This window comes from Falco naumanni, chromosome 6, assembly GCF_017639655.2.
Source record: "Falco naumanni isolate bFalNau1 chromosome 6, bFalNau1.pat, whole genome shotgun sequence".
Lineage (NCBI taxonomy): Eukaryota > Metazoa > Chordata > Aves > Falconiformes > Falconidae > Falco > Falco naumanni.
Window position 1 is genome coordinate 4,654,279 of NC_054059.1, and position 21,191 is coordinate 4,675,469.

A 21,191-nucleotide genomic window follows, 5' to 3' on the forward strand; every position below is an offset into this window, starting at 1 on the left:
ATAAATATTGTTGTAGTACTTTAAGCTTTAACATCTATAGTAATTTTTGGCTTTGCTAATAATTCAGATAGAAGACAGTTTTCAAAAGGGTGAAGAGAAGAAGAAAGAGGATCAAGATTCTAAACCAGACATTGAAGGAGAAGACAATGCAATTGAAATGTCAGAAGACTTTGAAGGAAAAATGCATGATGGGGAACAGGAGAAAAAAGGTTTCATTCTTCTATGGCAAAATAAGAAATATTATAGATCAATGCAGTAATGGTTCATACTTACATAACGAAGCCTAAACTGAAAATTCAGCATTCAACAACAGAGTAGTGCCATTTGTATACGAATACTAAGTAGTATTAATATGAATGCTAAGAAGTGTACAAAGAAAAAGACTATCTTCTTTGACTGTAATGGTTTTGGAATGAAGGGAGCCAGTTGTTTCTTCCTGTTGTGAGTTGACCTATAGGTGCATTTTAAAATTAGTCACTTTGTGGAGCTGTTGACAATCAACAGAATACTTGAGAATATGGCTATAATGTGACTAATGGAATTATTGCTAACTTATAAGCAATGAAAACAATTTAACTTTACTTTTTTAAAATGGAAAAAGTAGTAACATTTGGTAGACTTATTCAAGTTGCTACTCACTTAGAGGGTAGCAGTTCTTCACTTTAAAGGGTTAACAGCTCAAACATGTGAAGCTAATGTGGCTTATAAATTATGGTAGTGTTAATCTACTTTCAAATCTCTGACAAAATGCCAGGAATAAGTTCATTGCACAAGAAGGGAAATTCTGAAACGAATAGATAAAGCAGAATGGACCTTCCCACTCCCAGTAATACCAAAATGTTTTGGAAGTGGGAGATGGAGAGGGTAACAAATAGAGAGTTTAACTTACCCAAGTTTTGCACCTGGGACACGTTAGCCTGAGGGAGAGAATTCTCTGTGTGTCAGTATGTCCAAGAGAATACTCTGAACCACATAATTGGGTTCAGAGCAGGTAACACACTGCTTTTCTGGGTTTTAGTGTTTGTCTTTTTTCCGTATCTTTTAATTAACTGCATAAAGCGATGAAGTTAAGGTGCTGAATACGACTGCTTGTATGTTTCTGAAGTTAACAAAGAAGTCATCTTTCTCTCTTCTGTACTGAAACACATTCTGAACCGTACACAGAAAATGATGAAAATTCAGAGGAAGAGGAAGAGCTGGATAAGCAGATGGGAAATCTTGGTAATGCTGAAGCTGATGATAAACTGGATGAGAGGCTCTGGGGGGATGAAGATGAAGATGATGATGATGCCAGTAGTAAAACAGAAGAAACTGGACCAGGAATGGACGAGGTAAAGAGAAAAGGCGTAGGAAGAAAAAATCAAAGAAATTAAGCTCTGCTAACTTGATATGCCCTAGACCGTGCATTTCCTTGCGTATCTCTTGGTCTTGGAAAGGGGTAATTTGAGTATATCAGAAGTTTTATTTAGTGTTGCCTTTTTTCTTTAGGAGATGATGTCTTGTCATTGACACTTTGAGGCAGGTAGCTTAATTGAGTTTCTTTTGGATTTGTTGTTTAATAGGAGGATTCAGAGCTTGTTGCAAAAGATGACAATTTTGACACAGGAAACAAGGATAATAAAAAACAGCCTCCCAAGGATGAGGAAAAAGAGTATCAAGATGATGAAAGTGGAAACAAAGAGAAAATCCATGAACAAATTGATGAGGTAAGACTACACGTTAACCTGCTGTTAAACCATACTCTGTCGCTCATACAGTGTTTCTGAGAGTGTGAAGTGTGTTGAAAAAAGTTAGTTCATTTCATAGCTAAAAGTAAACCATATTGTATCCATTATATTATATGTATATTTTCTGATCCATAATTCAGAAAGAATTTTTGTTTGCACTAACCTGAACTTGTAGTGGCTGCCAAAACAGGCTTTACGCTGAACTGATGTTTTGATGGACAAAGCTTAAAAATTCTTACTCTGTAGTTTTTAGCAACAGGAACACCTTAAGTCATTGTGACTCATCTCAAAAATCTGTGTACAGTATGCTTGAAGATTCTACATAGCATGCAAGAGTGCATTTGCCATCTGCATGTTGTGCAGATTCTATTCAGAGATCTTTCAGGTAGGAAAATTAGATTCTGAACACAACCTGCTGGTTTTAACTATCACCAATTTATGTAATTGCATTTGCCAAAATTAATCTTCTGCTCTTCATAGGTGAGGATGTGTACCATTGGAAATTTGTTTTTAACTGATCAGAATGTAATACTGTATCAATATTGTATACAGTATTTCTGCATCCAGGGAATTCAGTAGTGTTTTTTTAATCTTTGCCTTCCCTCCTACTTACTGTGTACCTATTATTTCCCACCCCCCCCACCTCCCCGTCATTCTTCTGCTGACAGCGTGAGTATGATGAGAATGAAGTAGATCCTTATCATGGCCGGCAAGAGAAAGAGCCTGAAGTTGAACCTTTGGACCTTCCTGATAATTTGAACCTGGAGAATGATGCAAAGAGTGATGAGGAGGAAGAGGATGAAGGTACAACTGAAAATCTCTACGGATTCCTAGATGAAAGCCAAATGGAAATGCAGGGGGGTGAACGGTCAGATAACGAGCTCTTTTCCTCTGTAGAAAAAGCAGAGGTGGTAGTAGGATTCTGTATTAGAAGCAGCTGCATATTCACTGCTGTGTACTAAAATACCAACGCACCAAATGCAGGTCAGATAAGAACTCAACATTACAACATTTTCCTTTACCTCCCTTTTATACACACTGCGGAACAGGCTTTCTCATGTTATTCCAGTAATACACCCTAAATTATGCTAGAAACTCCTTATTTAATGGTCTGGTTGCTTGTGTGGCTTGGTTTTGTTTTTCTATGATACTTGGAAACATACATACTCAAAGTCAGCTGACCCTCAAGAATATTCGGTTAAAGGAAGTTAATAGGAATTCATCCTTCTGTATTGTTAGTTACAAACCAATTACGATATAAAGGAATTACCTGCTATAGAAAATCATAGATTCTGTGTACAGAAATCTCAGGTTTTGGTTTTTGTGGGGTTTTTTTTGATTGGCTGGGCAGTTTTATGCAGATGTACTTCACTGAAAATTTAGTATACCTTTCTGATTTTTTTTTAATCCAGATGAAGAGAATGCTTTTGAAGTAGATGAGAAACCTGTTGATTTAAATGAGGCAGAGAAGACAGAAGAACAGAATGAAGAGGATGCTGGTGAGTCAGAAAGAGATGATCAAGATGCAGAACCAGCTGAAGAAAGCATTTCTGAAGATAAAGCGGAGAAGGAAGATGAAGGGAACAAAGATGTTAACGATCAAGAAGATGCAGGGAACACTGAGGATACAGCGGAAGCAGAAGAGGAAGAGTCACAACCACCTGATGAGGAAAAAAATGAATCATCTGAAGATAAAGGAATCCCTGCTGCTGACCAAGGCCTTCAACCTCAGGTAGAGAGTTAATAAATAGAAGCCTGACTACATTTGCGGGAAGGGATGTGTGTGTTTTATTTTTTTGTACCTTATACATGACTTAAGAAGTGGATGTGTTCTGATACTCTGAAACGGATTTGACATTGGTAAGTGTAATGTTAGTGAGAATCTTTGTCAAGATAACAGAGATGTGCTTACTACTAAACTGGTGTATTTCTGTCATCTTTATTCCTGTTACCTCCTTGGCCTTCTGTTAGAATGGACTGTTTCAACTGGAAGGGACCTACAGCAATCATCTGGCCCGAGTGCCTGACCAGTTCAGGGCTGGCCAAAAGTTAAAGCTTATTGTTAAGGGCATTATCCAAATGCCTTTTAAACACTGACAGGATTGGGGCATCAACCACCTCTATAGGAAGCCTTTCCTTGACCCCTTGATCGCCGTCACAGTAAAGAAATGCTTCCTAATGTCAGTCTAAACCTCCCCTGGTGCAGCTTTGCACCATTCCCATGTGCCCTATCGCTGGACACCAGCGAGAAGAGCTCAGCACCTCCCTCTCCGCTTCCCCTCCTCAGGCAGCTGTAGAGAGCAACGAGGTCGCCCCTCAGCCTCCCTTTCCCCAAGCGAGACAAGCCCACAGTCCTTAGCCGCTCCCTGTAGGACGTTCCTTCCAGCCCTTGCGCCAGCTGTGTTGCCCTCCTCTGGATGCATTCAAGGACCTTCACAGCTTCTCAAGTTGTGGGGCCCAGGACGGCACGCAGTGCTCAGGGTGAGGCTGCACCAAGGCTGGATACAGCAGGACAATCACCTCTCCTGCGGCTGGTCACAGCGTGTCTGACGCACCCCAGGGTGCCGTTTGCCCTCCTGGCTGCCGGGGCACCCTGCTGGCTCACATGGAGCCCGCTGTCAGCCCGCACCCCCACCCCTTCCCTCGGGGCTTGTGTCCAGCCACTTCTCTCACAATTTGTACTTGTGTCCAGCATTACTCCGTCCTAGGTGCAGCACCTGGCACGTTGACTGGTTAAATTTCATCCCATTAATCATAGCCCAGTGCTCCAGTCTATCTAGACCCTTCTGCAAGGCCTCTGGCTCCCCAAGAGAGTCACCAGCACCTCCCAGTTTGGTATCATCAGCAAACTTGCTAACGGTGCATTCAGCTCCTGCATGCAGATCACTGATAAACACATGGAACAGCACTGGCCCTAGAACTGAACCCTGAGGAACACCGCTGGTGGCCGGTCACCAGCCAGATGTAGCCCCATTCACTGCAACCCTCTGAGCCCTGCCCTTCAGCCGGTTCTTCACCCAGCACACCATGAACCCGCTCATCCTGCAGCTGGACAACTTCAGAACTCACAACTGTGAGTGGCAGTACCAAAAGCCCTACTTAAAACCCAGAAAAACTACATCTGCTGCCTTCCCTTCATCCACTGGGCAGGTGACCTTATCACAGAAGGACATCATATTAGGTCAACAGGACTTTCCCTTTGTGAACCCATGTTGACTGTGCCTGTTGATTGCATTATTGTTTAAATGCCTTTCAATAGTACCCACTTTCCAATGTTGTTTAGAATGTTAAAATAAACTGATGTTATTTCAGGAAGAAGAGGGTAAGGATAACTCAGAGATGGATGAACAGATCCCTGAGCCTGAGGAAAGAATGGAGCATGAAACACAAGGGCAGACTGGGCAAGAAAACCTGCAGAGTGACAGTGCTGTTGAGCTGGCTGGAGAGGCTTCAGAGAGAGACCAGTCTAAAGAGGTAAATTACGTAGAAGTATCCGAGTTAAAAATGCTGAATTTTGAATGTTTTCAAGTTACAATCAAGGAACTGCTGCCATACTTTTAAAAACTGTGTACAAGATTCAATTTTTAGAACACCAATTATAAATTCACTGGAAAAATTGAAGACAGTGTAGATACCTTCATAGCAGTGAAAACGGTGTGTGTGGTAAGTTTAGACTGACAGTTGAGCTGCAGAACTGTCTTGTCTGCTCTCCACACGAATAGTACTTGCAGTTGTGAGCCATTTGTCATTCACAGCAGAAGGTAGCACAGCATTGCATGCACTTCAACTTCTGAACTTTGTCTACAACAGCTGCTGTTTTCAGTTACAGTTGTGATTCGTGATTTTTGATAATTATTTTTCCCCCCGCCTCAGGAAAATGGAAGTGGAGCTTCAAGTGCAAATCAGTCAGAAGGACATGAATCCACACGCATGGCCCGGATGGCTTCTCAGAAGCAAAGCAGAAAAAATACCCAGGTTCGTCTCTTCTTTTTAATTTTTATTTTTCTTATTTTAATGTCTTGACATTAACCAGCAAATAGGCAGGACTCAATTTCTCCTTGTCAGAACTCTTGTTCTAATCAGTGTTTGGTTGCAGCTCACTTGAAGTTCATGGTGTTAATTTGGGGGTTTTTTTCAGAGTTTCAAGAGGAAACCTGGTCAGGCAGACAATGAACGCTCAATGGGAGACCACAATGAACACATCCACAAGCGATTGAGAACCATAGAATCCAGCAGTGAAGCAAAGCAGAATACAACTCAGCCTAAACAAAACATGGAGGAGGCTGATGCATTCGAACATATCAAACAAGGCTCTGAATACTATGATGCACAGACATATGGTACGTTGGTATTTCTGGCTGTAAAGAGTTGTCATTGCAGAATCAAATCCTGAGGTGCTCCTATTTTCTGTAGTTTTTCAGAGTATGTTTTTTAAACGTATGTTTAAAGTCCTTGCTTTGGTTTAAGATATAGCACCATCTCACTACGGTAAGTGCTACTTGTTGGCAGTCAGGTTCAAACTAACGATAACATTTTTGAAAATACTGAATTCACTCACAAAAATGGATTTCAGTTTAAGAAACTAGATTTGTCTTCTCCAAGTCTTGTTTAAATTATTTTGAAGCCCAAACTGCTACCACATGTTCAAAATACTTAGGAAAACACAACAGGTTCTTTATTCTGTATAAACAAATGGATGTTTCTTTAAAAACATTACTTTAAATAATTTGGTTTCTCTTGAAGTAACTATTTTATTCATCAAGTTTTCAGAGCAGTAGCTCATTGACACAACATGGCGCAGCTCAGTGAAAGATAAAACTGAGGTTTGAGACAATAGCTCCAATCTCTTCTGAAGTTCACTAAAACTGATAGGCAGTGGCCTCAGAATACAACTTTGCTATTCCTTCCTCCTTCCCCTTAACAAGTATTGTTGCATTTGTACAGATGTAGCTAGCAAGGAGCAAGAGAAACCTATGATGCCTCTTGAAGAAAAGGAAGAGGGAGATTCTGAAGACACAGAAATGGAAACAGAAATGCAGAACAACGAGGATCTCAAAGCAGTAGACACAGAGGAGCTGAAGCCAGAAAAAAAGTCTACTGCCACTAAAACTGGTATATTAGCTTAAAAAAACATTCTAAACGTATGCTGAAATGCATCTTTAAATGTATATGTAGGTATTTCTATTTACATGTAATGGATGAGTATACATTTTACAGGACTAAAACATCAGTTCTCAATTGAATTTTCTGCAGCAGTATTCTTACTCCTGCCTAGTAACCAGCATTATTAGCCTTTGCTAAGTTGGTTGAGTGACAGAGGGGTTTGCTGCTTTCTTTCAAGTTAATGGTCTCTAATCTTTATCCGCTTCTTTGAAGTGAAGAAGTAAAAAGCACACATTGTTAGACATAATGCCAATTCACTTAATTAATTGGCATATAACAATGCATTCTAGTGTCACCAGCATCAGCACCACGTAACTTTTTTTATGTGTAGCTTCTGACAAAACGTCAGGGAGGTTGAGGAGCTGGTCTGAACAACGTCCTGTGAGGTAGCACTGAAGTGTCACTGTCTCACTGCTTTCTTCCATAAGTGGGAATGAAACAAACCTGAGTTGCCATAACCGAATGTGGCTATCAGATGTGAATTGTTAGCAGATGAGAAGATGATAGGTCTGACTTGTCAGCCACACAGCCCACACAAACAAAATAAGCTAGATATAAATAAGTATTTCCTGCCAGTTGCAACAGAAGTATTTAATTTTGATGAACCTAAGTAAATGACGCTAGCTTGGAATTCTGCGTGGTTTTCTTATCAAACAAAGCAAAAGCTGGCTGGAGAGGGGAGACCAAATTCACCTTCTTGCCTCCCACTCCTTTCAGGCTCGATCTCTTAATTTAAATCTCTTGCTAGACTCATTAGCATGTACAGGCATTAGTACAGGCATGCGTGTAGTCAGTCTGGTTTTCCACGTGATTCTCTATTGGTATGTTCTAAAACACTAGGATCTTTGAAACATTTCCTACAAGTAGAAACAATTATAAAATCTTTGGTCCATTCCTTTATTTGTAAATTGATTTCTGATTTATAGGAAACTGTTCCATTACAAAACTAGACAGGAAATATAAGAAAAGATTGCCATTTGTTTTAATGATGATTTTCTGAATGTTTTGAAATTGCTTTATACCTCCTGTCACTCTGTCAGAGAGGCCATGAAGCTCAAAAATGCGCTTCATCAATGGAATTTTCAGGTGTTAAAAGATCTGTTCACTAATATTTTGTTCATTTGGCAAAAAGGTTATAAGACAAGAAAACAATTTGCATAAGTAATTGGCATATATTCCAATGAGTTGCAGTGAGTTGCAAGGTGTGTTCATCCTATTCGTAGAACTGATTGTCTCAAAATTTGTACACTTCTCTTAAAATGATGTCTGGGTTGCACTACAAAGCATGTTAGACACTTTGTAAAAGAGTTGAGATACAATATTGGTTCTTGTATTATGTGAAATCCACAAAGCGTGTAATTAGTTCTGTGATTGTAGGACCAAGTGAAGTGGAGCCAGAGATCCAAACTTTTGACTCTGAGGACGTCAACAAGCCTGCAACAGAAAAGCAGCCAAAGGTGACTGAAGAGAAGCCAGAGAGAAGCAAGGACTCGACCATACATACAGCCCATCAGTTTTTGATGGATACTCCCCAGGTATGATGCCCAATGTCCTCTTATAATTACAGTAGTAGAAACAGACTGTTTTATTTGACCTGTGTTAATGAAACTCTGTAAATGCAAAAGTTTAAAATTACTTTAATTCACACAACTCAGTATCTTGCCATTCTTTAATAGCAGAACGGAAAGCAGCACACAACAAACTGCTGTTTATGCAGCTGAATGATGACTTTAAAATGACAAGTTCTCTTCATCCTTATGTGAGAAGGTCCCATCCTCACTCTTTTAAAAAGAAGCTTTTGTTTTTGTTACTGTCAAGAGCTGTGTTGCTTAGACGAGTCTGCTGATCAAATGCTTGGATAGAGTGGAAAGCGAGGGGCAAGGGTGTGTGTGCCTGAAGATAAAGGGCTCAGAGCAATGAGAAAGCTGGGCATCAGTGACTTTAAAACATCATTGTGTTCACTGCAAAGTATTCACCTCAGTTAATTCATCACAATATATTACTTCCTTAAAAAAGCTGACTGCAAGTGTAGAACTTCTGTGAGCCTTTTATGAATGTCTCCATTGAAAAAATATTATTGTAGCCTAGAAAATCCTAGAGCTTCATTTAACACTCGGTTTCCCACTACGAACTGTTAGTTGTGAAAAAGCACATTTTATCATAAAGAGCTATGGCATAGAAGCAGTTGATTCTGGATAACCAGTTGATAAAGTAGGAATATTTTCAGTGATTTAGAAGTGTTGACCTTTCATGCTTAAAATATTGTGTCCTGAGTACGTACTTGGAGGGCAATGTTTTACTATTCCTATGCAACACGGAAGGGACTGTGTGCCAGCTATACCTGGTACTTCCACGTTAATGCTAAATGCTGTAGCTCGTTGGAAGAAGGCTGCTGAATGCAAGAGTGTTCTCCTGTTGCCAGAATAAGTTAAGTGCCTCTTTGGTTGTGGTGGGTGGGTGGTGGGTTTTTTGTGGGTTTTTTTGTTTGTTTATTTGTTTTTTCAATTGACATGGAAAACCTGAAACAGGATGGGGAGATCTTGCAGAAGGGGGGAACGTTGCTTTGTGGAGAAGTGCAAGTCTCTCTTTCAGCAAAATGGAGAGGGAAGAAGCCCCCTCCTTGTACATTTTTCCTGCCCTCCTTAAACCTGCAGTAGGTAAAGAGAGGGACTGCTGCTACTTCTTGAAGAATGAGAAGTTATTGGTACTGTTGAGTTTGCATTCGTAGGCGTATTTTCCCTAATCCATAAACCTGCACACTGTGCAGACCATATACTGCTGTTTAGCTAAACTGTGGTTTTACAAGTCAGGAAGAGAAGTTGTCCCTGAAAGCACAACAGAAGTAAAAGAAATGTATTAATAGATGCTTCTAGCTTTGTTTCTGTGTTGATTGTGTCACAGGTGCACGTATTTGTGGGGAGGTATTTATCCTTTTTGTACACAGAAGGTATTAAAAAAAAAATGGAGATTTAGAATCTTCATTTAAGTTTTTTTTCAGATAATTTTGTGTCTAAAAGAGTAAGAACAATGCATTTTACCTTTTTTATAGTTTGGGGATCACCAGATGTGTTAACTTACTTTTCTGTCTCATAAATCTCATAACTACACTTATAGCATGTTGTTAGAGATCCTGAAGAGCTAAGAAAGGAACTTGAAAGGCAACTGGAAGCTTGGCAGACACAGCAGTCTGGAACTCCAGATGAGGTTTGTGACCTTGTTTTAATATAAAACTGTCAAAGAATCCTTCATTGCATTATTTTGTCTTGGTTTATGCCAAAGCGTTTAGGAAGCCAAGCAGGCTGGAATCTAAATATTCAAAATCACATTATTTAGATACTATTTTTGTTGTTAATGTCTAACTTGTTCTGAAAAAAACCTACATTATTCTTCAAGCAGGGTGATGTTTCAGTTCTTGTTTTGAGCATTCTGCGTGCTATTTGCAGAAATATACTCTGTTGATAATGACTTTTAAAATTTGCATAGTTAGACACATTTTTCTCAGCCCTGCCAAGCTCCTTCCACTTTGAGTTGTCACCTCTGCAGTTAAATGCTGGACGCCACTTTCACAAAATTACGATCAACAGAAGCATCTCCTTTGGTTGCAGTGGTGGAGTTTGAACTAACCAACAGAATATGGTACTTGCTCTGACTGTCCTAGTCATGAATTGTAAACCATGTTTGGAAGTAATTCCTGAATGAAATTGCCACTATAGAGGCTTAACAATTTTGCTGAACTTTGCTGAAATTTAATTTTTGATAGTCAAGAGAACCTAGCAGACTTTATAGTTTACTTTGCTGTAATACCAACTATCAGTTGGTGGCTGTTACAGGATTTTCCTGTATCAACAGCAACACCAAAGTTGCTTTGTGTACTGCTAGAGAAATACTCGCTGCACATTGCAGCTTTGTAGCAGCAAGGAGCATGCTAAGTTGAATGCAAACTGTCATCTTTCTAGAGTGCTTACAGAACATCCACAAAATTTCAGCTGATAGTTACCTGCTACCTCCCCCTTAGTACATGGGACTTTGTTTTGGTTTTTCAGGCAGCGCTTGCCAACTTCTTGTCTCTTCATAATTAATTTCTATTTATTTCTGTATGTATGATGTTTTAGGAGAAGGAAGCAGCACAGTTGTGGCAGAGGTATTTAGTACTGACAGCTCCTCTATCACAGCAGCTTTGTGAACAGCTACGGCTCATACTGGAACCCACTCAGGCAGCCAAATTGAAGTAAGTTGGGTCTTTCTGAAGCTTTTTGTTTCTCTAAACTCTTGGGTTTGGAGGGCTTTAACCTCTCTATGACTTTATGTTGTTCTTACTTTATAGCAATTATTCCTGTTTGTAAATGCATTCATTTTACTTTTGTGTGGGAGCACTAGTCTATTTTATGAGATGCAAACGTGATAGAGTCGTAGGTACCAACACTGAGCGTATTGCCTCCTATTTTTTTTTCCTCTGTGCAACGGGTGACCAAACCAACTGAAGTGCTGTTGAGTCAAAGACTGTGTTAAATTTCAAAGTGGCTTATGTTATTTTTAATGTTAAGTTGGTTGTTTTGTTTTAAGAGATCTAGACTTGTTTCAAAATGGAGGAGTCTAAATTCAAGGTTTGCCTTCCATTTTAGGCATGTAGATTTAAAAACTTCTTTTAAAAAAACACTGAGTATCCATTTTGCATTAAAAATACAAGATTTTTTTTTGTCTGTACCAAAAAACGAATATTAGAACTACTAAATTTTTTTTATAATATTCTACAAAATTTTGTGGTTTGGTGCCTGTGCTCGGATTTCCAGAATGAGGTATTTGCTGATAATCCCTGTCACTGTATTTTTCTTCTTCACTTTTAGAGGAGACTACAGAACAGGGAAGAGATTGAACATGCGTAAAGTGATTCCATATATTGCCAGTCAGTTCCGAAAAGATAAGATCTGGTTGCGAAGAACCAAGCCCAGTAAACGACAGTACCAGATTTGCTTGGCTATTGATGATTCCTCTAGTATGATAGACAATCACTCTAAACAGGTAAAATAAAACGTTGGAAGAAGTATGAAGAAATTGCCTTTTTTTGATGAGTATGTCAGCTGCTGACTTGTTTCATACAGAGCTGGTGGCTGTTGGAAAGCCACTGGAAAATTATTTTTTGCAGCCTACAAAAGCCCACAACTTGCTTAATGAAGGCACTCTTCATTATTATTTTTTTTTTACTAGACAATAAAAGTAATTTCAGTAACATTCATCATATTTAATACTGAGCTGTGAGTAAACTTGGAATATTCTATTTTTGATATAAGTTTTTTTTCTTTAATAGCTAGCATATGAATCCCTGGCAGTTATTGGAAACGCACTGACACTTCTAGAAGTGGGACAAATTGCTGTGTGTAGGTGAGTATATTAGAAGTCCTGACTTTTCCTCTAGACTTCAGAGTGTAAGTATTGGTTTCGCACTGAAACATTTTTTTCTTTTCTAAAGCTTTGGAGAGACTGTTCAGCTGCTGCACCCATTCCATGAACAGTTCAGTGACCAGTCAGGGACACGGATATTGCGTCTTTGCAAATTTCAGCAGAAGAAGACAAAAATAGCCCAGGTACACAAGAATGCCTCTAGGGCAGCAGGTTGGCAAATCTTTTCCAGACATGAGGAGCTTCATGCTTTCGTGATCGTTTTGTAACGTTCACTGGTCATTTATATTTGAGAGTGTGATACCTGGGTAGATAACAAAGAGATAAAATGCTCACAATTTTGAAGTGATAGTATTTTCTCACTTCTAGTTCTGATGTATGCCACTTTTAAGCATCCAGCTTTCTCTGTTTGTATTGGGTCTTTAGCAGTACTTTGGGTACAAGCTGTTGGGTACCCCTGTGCCAAATCCATCAAAGTCTGTGGGAGTTTAGGAGGTTTCTGTGTTCCATGGATTTCACTGGAGGAGGAGGAGGAAGAGCATCATGTGTTTGTCAGGCTGTAAGTTTGTCAGACTGGACTGATACCTGAAGATAACTTCCTACAGTAATACTTCCTGGACAGCTGCAGAGTCCTCTTCTTTTAGGAAGGTTCTTGCAGTCTTAACTTTCCAGACTTGAATAAGATCTTCCATTAATATAAAACAGAAAAGGAGGAGACCCAAATAGCTCAACAGTAGTCTTACAATTGTTGAAACTGGGAGGACTTGGCAGTTGATGTCCTTCATTTTAATGGGGAATATGTAACTAGATACTTCTGTTGCAAGTTGAAGCCAAAGAATTTCAACCTAGAAATAGGATGTGTATTTTTAATGGTGCCATTAATCCATGAACAATTTACTGAGGTTTTGATGGCTTTGTTAGCACTGGAAGAATTTTAAATCTAGATTGAAGGCTTTTCTGGAGATTCTATAGTTCAAAAATACTAGTTTGAAGCAGGAGTTAATACAGGAAAATGCCGAGGACTGTCTGTGTAGGTGGTCAGACTAAACTATCTTGTATTTAAAATACAGAAGTGTGTTCTTTAAAAATGTTATCATTGTTTGTGATTTCATGATGAAATAACTTAAGCTTCTTGTTTCCTCTGTAGTTTCTAGAGTCATCAGCAAATATGTTTGCTGCAGCACAACAGGTGTCTCAAAGTAGTAATCCTGGTGAGCTTTTTTTTTCTGTTATTATGCTCATTGCTGCTCGCTACAGGCCCAAAGCAATATCCTGCCAGAAAGGCTCCTAGCTCTGAGAGAGACATCGCTTGCATTAGGGCTTTGGGGTTGGTTTTGTCAAAAGAAATCTTGAAATTACATCTAAAGACATCTTGAAATTTACATCAAAAGACGCCTATATCGTATCTGTCAGTAATTCACTGAAATTTTGTTTAAGGCTCTTTAAAGAGGCACACCTTGCTTGTTCCCCTTTATGTTATGTTTCCAGATTGTGTTTAAGTCCTGGGCACTGCCTGCTTTAGGGCACTGTCCGGCTTCCCAGTGACCTTGACTCCCTAGGCACTTCTGCTCTTGCTTGAGAATTTGATTCTGTAGGTATCGAGAAGCACACCGTTCCAAGGAGGGTAAATGTTTGCCTCCTACCTGCCTTTCACTGTGGTGCAAGTTGAAGTCGTGGGCTGCTTGAATTGCCCAGAAAAGCTGGAAGGCTTGTTACCTCACGTCTGACCCACATTTGGCCTAAAAGGCTGCTTTGTGCTGTTGTCATGGTGGCACCCGTATTTGTAAAAGTTCTCGTAAAAGTACTCCCATCTGGCATTTATAATCTATAGCTGCTTTGCCACAGGGTGGCCGGGCTGCCGGAATATTCTGAGGGAGAGCAGTATCCAGTCGTGTTGAACTGGGCTGGGATGCAGCAGCAATCGGCTCCCTAGAATCAAGGAGCTAGCGAGAGAACAGGCAGTAGGATCCGTCACCCCTGTTTGTAAGAAGACCAAGCCCTGTCCCTGCCTGCAGAACAGGAGCCAGTGCTCTCGTCACTCCTAGCCGTGAAGCTGCGGAGGGAATGGGACAGAGGGGCTCGCGTTTCCTGACTAATTACTGTGATTTCCCTTGTAATTAAAAGATTATAGATACATAACTTGGAATGTTCCTTTAGAGGGATATATCTGTCTCCGACTCTGAGGGCAGCTTGCACCAAGTACGGTGTCTCCAGAAAGCGGCCGGTGCGGAGGAGCGCGGCAGCTGCTCCGGGTGTTTCGGGAGCTACTCCGCAGTGGCTTTGCCTGGTCCCGAGGACTGAACGCCCTGGAGTGGTTGGACTGCCTTCACACTGTCTCTGGAGCTATCTTCTGCTTTAATTTCCTCCAAAAGTAACCCACTGTGGGCAGCCCAGGGTTGCTCTCTGATGGAGGCCAAGCCCAGTAAAGTGGGGACAACAGGGAGACACATTTCAAAAGCCTAGTCGCAGTCTAAGGTGAAATGCTGACACAAGTGCACCCATAGGAACCTGCTTCTGCAGGAATGGATTTGGACTCTTTTATTTACGTTGCAGCAGCTGCTGCTCTACTGTGGTAATGATCTGCTGGCTGGAGCCCTGTAATTCAGCCAATATTTAGCTCCTAGGCACTAACCTGGCATGAATGACGAGGCCATAACTAGTTTCATTGGTGTTTTCCGTGCCTTTCGTCCTTGATTATGGGACTGATGGACTGGGGTGTTTTCCCCCAGTTATTCTCAGGGGTTTAACAAACCACTGAGAAACTTTTTCTTGCCCCTGGTAACTGCAACTTAAGTCACAGAATTCTATTTGATAATGATTTCATTTCCTTATGAATACTTGTTTTTTCCATTATACCCACAGGGCTAATAACAAGATAGTCTTTGTTTGTCTTTTAAATGGATTACTCTAATTTACTGGAATATTTAATGTTCTTTGTGCTCAGAAACAGCACAGCTGCTTTTGATTGTATCTGATGGAAGAGGCCTTTTCTTGGAAGGCAAGGAACGAGTGACAGCAGCAGTTCAAGCAGCTCAGAATGCCAATATCTTCGTTATTTTCGTGGTGTTGGACAATCCTAATTCCCGGGTAAGTAAGTGAACAAGGGAGAAGTATTCTGCTGCAGTGAATGAGAAATTGATAGGAATCTTTTTGTTGTCTTTTGTAGCCTGATTTCAGGTTTTCATAACATCTGTCAGATCTTCTATGATTTCTCCCTACTATGATTCTTACCCTCTTTTGTATTTTTTAAAAAAAAGACTTCCGTGCCACAGAACAGCTAAGTAAGACCTCTTGTATTCAAATGTAATGATTGGAGATTTTGGCCACTGGAGAAGTAGCTGGTAGGTTCACAAATTCACCGTTTGAGAGATACTTTTTTCAGTCTCACTTTTGATTCAAATTGATCATTTCTGACAGCGGTCTCCATTTGATGTGGCAGCTGGAGCCAATATGAGATTACACAGGAAGTAGTATACGAGATTTAGTGCCTGCAAAGCTGGGTACTGCATTTGGTTTGAATTATGTGGTAAAGACTAATTTTGCTGTTCACGTTTTCTTCCTGTATCTTTATTTTTCCATACAAAACTCATCTGCTATATTTATTGTTGAAAAATTAACAAACGGTTCTCTTGCTGACAAACTATTGTAAGGTTCTGGTGAAACCTGCCCGTAATGTCAGGTGAAAATTCTGGGCAGTGAAATGATTTTTTTTCGTAAGCTTTATTAATTTTCTGAGCTGCTACACTGGGAAACTAAGAAATTACTTTCCAAGAAGCACAGCTGGAGTTTAGTCTGATTTTTGAGTTGGTAGTATTTGTTGAAATATTATAAAATAACTTGCTGAAGAATCTTGTATTGGATCGCTGCACAAATGCAAGTTGAACTCAACCTTTGAGAGCTTACAGATGACTGTCGGGAAGGCATCAAATGTGTAAAACTGAAGTGCTTACAGTAAACTCAAATCATAAAATACGAAGGAAAGACAGGATTTAATTATGGAACTTGGTATTGCAGAAGCTTAAGCTTAGTCTCTTCTAGTCTGTAATTTGTTGATTAGAGCACTTGTATTTAAAAGGGAAAAATTACTTAACTGCTTTGTGTCCAGCTTTTGCTTTGATTTACCATTGGACGCTTAAGGCTGTTAATCTTAAAACTCTTTTATTAACTTTTAGTTTAACAGAGGAGGAATTAGAAGTACTTGAAAAATGGGATAAATGATATCAAAGGCTTGTAAAAAATGCACGTGGTTTAGTAGTAACATAAACTCTTTTTTACAGGATTCCATTTTGGACATTAAAGTACCTATATTCAAGGGACCTGGAGAATTGCCTGAAATCAGATCCTACATGGAAGAATTCCCATTCCCGTTCTACCTGATCCTTAGAGATGTGAATGCACTTCCAGAAACTCTCAGTGATGCACTCAGGCAGTGGTTTGAACTGGTGACTGCCTCAGATTCTTTGTAGACTTTCTAGACTAAGTCAATACCTGACTGCTGCTAAACCGCTGAAATGTTACGAAACTGCGTTTGATTGGAGAGTTGATAGGACAGAAATCTTTCTAACTGGGATTAACGTGCAGGAGCTGCCCTCTGGCAGTAGGGCTGCACAAGACCAAAATGGTTTAGGTGCGTTCTGTCACGATTGTCAGAGGACAATTATGCAATGGTGAGAGTCTATCACAGTCTTTGGTTGCCTATTCCCACAGATAATGTAAAACTTAAAACTTTGTTCAACTTCTCTTGTAACAACTTACTGCTTTGACAAAAAAGTATTTGTAATGTTCACAGAGGTAAAATTATTCCTGCCACTGTCTATTGCAATAAGAAAAATCGGTCTTGCTTCTGAGAAGGCATTTCTGCATTAGAAGAACTTCAGGTGTCTTGTAAAAAAATCATTCTTTAGCTTCACCCTTGTGGCTGGTGCCTCTGTGGGAAGGACTGGGGGAGCAGGGGAAGCAGATGGTTTTAAACAACCAAAAAAGTAAGTACTTGAATACTTGAAACTATTCTGCGGTTTAACACATCCTATTTAATTATCGCCAATTTTTGCCTGATAGTATCAACAGGGAGTTTTGAGTCACGCCGTACGATAACCCCTGTGGAAGCAGTTCACACTGTGAAGTTTGTCCCTCTGTCCCGGCAGGCGCTAAGGAGAAGTGTTGTTAATCTGATGGCTTAGAGCATGGACGTGATTTTTCATTGCCGAAGCTATGCATCTTATATTGTCTGTACTAATAAAAAGCAGTACCGCTGTTTGTAATTATGATGTCAGTTCCTTCAGGTGATCAAAGCTTGAATAAATTAACCAACTTTACCTGGAAATGCTGGGCGTTCTCTAGCAGTGCACAAAGAGGAATTTTCATCTGAAGATGTGTTGTGGTTTATGAAACTGCAGCAGCTGTCCTCCTTCATGAGGATGATGCCAGCACCGGGGGTTGATGAGGGGCCCAGGCGTTTTGATTTCTCGGTGACAAGCGGAAGGAAGGTTAGTTTATACGCCCCGGGACTCTCGTTGGAGACTTTCTTTGTGTACAAGACCCGACGGTGCCTCGTTGTAAGCGTGGTGCCGCAGCGGCCCGGAAAGGGGCTGGAAGTGCCGCTGCGCTGCCCCAGCCGCGTGTGCCTCCCCGCCGCGGCGGCTGCCGGCGGGGTTACGGGCCGGGCCGTCCCGGCGGGGTTACGGGCCGGGGCCCTGCGCTGCCGGGCGCGGCGGCTCCCACCCGTACGCGAACGCTCGCCGGCTTCGGGGGTTCCGAGCGGCCGCAAGCAGCCGGCCTGCCCCGGGGGGAGGCGCCTTCCCCCGGCCGGCCCCGGCTGCCGGAGAGCGGCCGCGCACCGCGGCCCAGCCCCGGGGACGGCCGCGCTCGGCGGCGGGCGGGGCTGCGCGTCATGGCGGCCGGGCGCCTGCCACCGGCAGCGCTCACCCTGAGGCAGGTACGGGGCTCGGGCCTCCCCGCGGGGCGGCGGGGGGCCGCGCTCTCCGGGCTGCGCCGTGCCCGGCAGCGGCAGGCCCGGCCGCCCCTGGGGGGGGGGGGGGGGGGGGGGGGGGGGGGGGCGCGCCCCGGCGGCGGGGGGGGGGGAACCAGCCTCGGGCCGTGCCGGGGGAGGCCTGGCGGGGGCGGCGGGCGGGGTTGCTGCCCCAGGAGGGTGGTCGGGCGCGGGAACGGGCCGCCCGGGCAGGCGGTGGCTTCTCCGGCCCTGGAGGCGTTTGAATGTGGTGCCGGGCGGTGTGCTGCAGCGGCGGCCCGCGCGGTGCTGGGTCCGCGGCTGGCCTTGGGGCTCTCGAAGGGCTTTTCAAACCGAAACGATCCTGCGCTGCCAGTAGCCTGAGGCGCCGCGATGTGCTCCCGTTCAGCACGTTCCTTTCTGTGAAACTTAAGTTCCTTGGACTGGGATCTGAAGCCAGACTGCATGTTTTGGAACGGAAAGGCGATGGGCGTCGCTCTTCAAGTGTCCCTCAGAGCCACCGAGGGCACAGCGCGCAGCAGTGTCCTGGGACAGTGGATAGATTTCCCTCTCCCTTCCCCAGTTCCTGAGGCGACAGCAGGTTCTTCAGCTGTACAGGAAGATCCTGCGGGCTATCCGTGAGGTCCCTGCAGAAGCAGATCGTCGCTATTTAAAGGACTGGACCAGGGAAGAATTCAGGAGAAATAAGGATGCTACAGAAGAGGTGAGGATTGGGAACCTGCAACCCTGCCTGCCTGCCCTGGGGAACGGTCAGTGAGCTGTCCGGTACTTTGTCACATTTGTTTCGTAGGTGTCACTTCTAGACTGCTGTGAAGTCTCCTGTTATTTTCTCTTAAGCATTTATATGAAGAAACAATTCAGTATCTCTAACTATTATCCCCTCTGTTGGTGGTAGTAATGTTTCTCTAATTTCCAGATAATAATCTGGAATTAGAAAGCTAAAACCAAAACAAATCCTGCTTACTCAAACCACAAATCAGAAAAATTATATTGAGTAAGACGGTAAATATCATAAATGTATTAATGGTCAAGCTTTCTATAGCTTTTTTTTTAAATCTTTGATTTCAACAATACTCAAGCTGAGCACAATTAAATTGGATGGTTGTCGATATGAAGCATGTATGAAATGCAGAAACCTTTGCGTTTCTTGTATGTCTCCTGTTTTCTGGTTTGATCCTTTTTCTGGTCAGTGCTCAAGGAATTGGTGGCTGAATTCTGCAGACAACGTGTTAGTGTACTTAGATAAAAATGCTGAAACATCCACTTCCTCAGTAAAACACCTGTCCTCATAATGCCAGCGTGCAGCTGTCACTACTTGGTTGCAAAGGTGGTAGGTGCAGAGGCGTAAAGAAAACATTATGAGGAGCTTGAATCCAGTTCAAAACTGAGCTTTAAAGCAAAGCCATAACCAGCCCCTAAACCCATCATGTAAGGAACTGGAGAAAATTAGTTTGTTTATCCACCTGTTTTGTAACCATCTCAGTGACTATAGTGTTACTTCACACAAAGAAACAGATCACAGTAGTTAGTGCTGGTACGACTTGTATGTACTTAATGTGTTACAATCGGCATGCGTGTATAAAACTGTGCTGTGTCCAGACGCGCGGCTCAGTACATTCCATTTTGTGTTACAGGATGCGATCAGGATGATGATTACTCAAGGCAACATGCAACTTCAGGAACTTCAAAGAGCGCTTAAGCTGGCAAAATCCTGATCTTAAATTTTGTTGACAGCTGGATTTTCATCTGCTGCAAACAAGCATAGTATTTTTTTCCAGAATGTGCTTGTAATAGCAGCTTTTGCTGACAACCTGGTAATGTTTGAAGGTGGGCTCTGCCACAGTGGGGTTTTAGTTTGTTTTTTCCCCTTCCTGTTCTTGGTTTGCTTACCCTCCTGTGTGGAAATCACCCTGACAAAGAACTTTAAAAAAGTGAATGGATGATGTAGCATGTGATGTGAGAAAAGCAGAAAGCACCAAAAATTACAGCAGTGGTGTTGTGCCAGGGAAATGGAAAATAAATGTAAGCCAAATCATTTTATCTGTTTTCTATTGTGGCAACTCTTAAGCGGTAACATCCATCGTGGTAACAGCTCTTTCCGGACTGTGCCAAGGATTTGTACCAAAACTTGAGATTAAAAAATGCATTTAGGATAAATAAATGGGCCCAAGACAAACACAATAAAACATTAAGAAAATGTTTTGTATGTAGATGTTGATTTTCAGTTATAGCTGAATAAAACTTAAAAAGGGAGATCTTCATGAAAATTAGAAATTTCAGCCCCAGAACCACTTATTACCAATTTAACGGTAAGTGCCTTGAAGTTAGTGACCTTAAAAGTCAATATAAAGCAAAATTACAGATAGAAAATACTAATTGCAAATATTATGGTCGTTTGCAACTTTCTTACCTTCTTGCTTGCACCTGTTCTTACCTTCCTGTGAAGTGCAGTGTTGCTTTCCCCACCCCCCTCCCCGTATCAGTTTCAAATGCCAGGCGACAGTAGATAAACACCTGACCATCCAGGAGCTGTGAGCGACTTGAGTTGTTGTTTCAAGGGATGCGGGACCCCTTCCCTCTCCCAGTCCGCTGTTAAGGGAGCCACCTCCCCTGGCCAAGGGGGCTTTCTGCTGAGTGGGCGAGCTGGATCGCCTCCCAGCAGGTCTGGTAAGTGACACTGCTGCCACAGGGGAAGGGACAGGACAGTGTTCCCTCTCCCGGCTCCGGGGGGGGGGGGGGGGAAGAAAGACTCCACTCCGGAGCCTGAAGGGTGTGCTTCTTGCTAGAGCCAAACAAAGTGTCTTTGTACTACTAAGTACTTCAACAAAGCTGGTTTGCAAAAAGCTGCTGCTTAAGAAGAAAGTGCCTCTTTTTTTTTTTTTTAATTCCTGATTGTTTTTCTGAAAGTCATTGCAGAATCCTTTCCTATGATACTT

The 21,191-nt window shown here is 42.0% G+C and overlaps 1 protein-coding gene across 4 annotated transcripts in view; it reads left to right on the top strand.

Annotated features, from left to right (window-relative positions):
* LOC121090606 (LYR motif-containing protein 2-like) overlaps positions 1-20,452 on the top strand; it is a 106,675-nt gene extending 86,223 nt beyond the window's left edge. Inside the window, exons 85-104 of one of the 4 annotated variants that reach the window (XM_040599303.1) lie at positions 68-209; positions 1,165-1,331; positions 1,563-1,706; positions 2,396-2,531; positions 3,140-3,459; positions 5,040-5,201; positions 5,601-5,702; positions 5,866-6,067; positions 6,672-6,839; positions 8,268-8,425; positions 10,005-10,094; positions 11,003-11,118; positions 11,735-11,909; positions 12,196-12,269; positions 12,358-12,472; positions 13,435-13,498; positions 15,232-15,374; positions 16,565-18,222; positions 18,614-19,004; positions 19,890-20,452. In XM_040599303.1, coding sequence (XP_040455237.1) covers positions 68-209; positions 1,165-1,331; positions 1,563-1,706; positions 2,396-2,531; positions 3,140-3,459; positions 5,040-5,201; positions 5,601-5,702; positions 5,866-6,067; positions 6,672-6,839; positions 8,268-8,425; positions 10,005-10,094; positions 11,003-11,118; positions 11,735-11,909; positions 12,196-12,269; positions 12,358-12,472; positions 13,435-13,498; positions 15,232-15,374; positions 16,565-16,753 — 2,667 coding nt within the window. In that variant the 3' untranslated portion in view covers positions 16,754-18,222; positions 18,614-19,004; positions 19,890-20,452. Of the gene's footprint in view, positions 1-67; positions 210-1,162; positions 1,332-1,562; positions 1,707-2,395; positions 2,532-3,139; positions 3,460-5,039; positions 5,202-5,600; positions 5,703-5,865; positions 6,068-6,671; positions 6,840-8,267; positions 8,426-10,004; positions 10,095-11,002; positions 11,119-11,734; positions 11,910-12,195; positions 12,270-12,357; positions 12,473-13,434; positions 13,499-15,231; positions 15,375-16,564; positions 18,223-18,613; positions 19,005-19,889 lie in introns of those variants that run through there. The other 3 variants (XM_040599304.1, XM_040599306.1, XM_040599305.1) reach the window with 3 other exon arrangements.
* Positions 20,453-21,191: the final 739 nt, after the last annotated feature.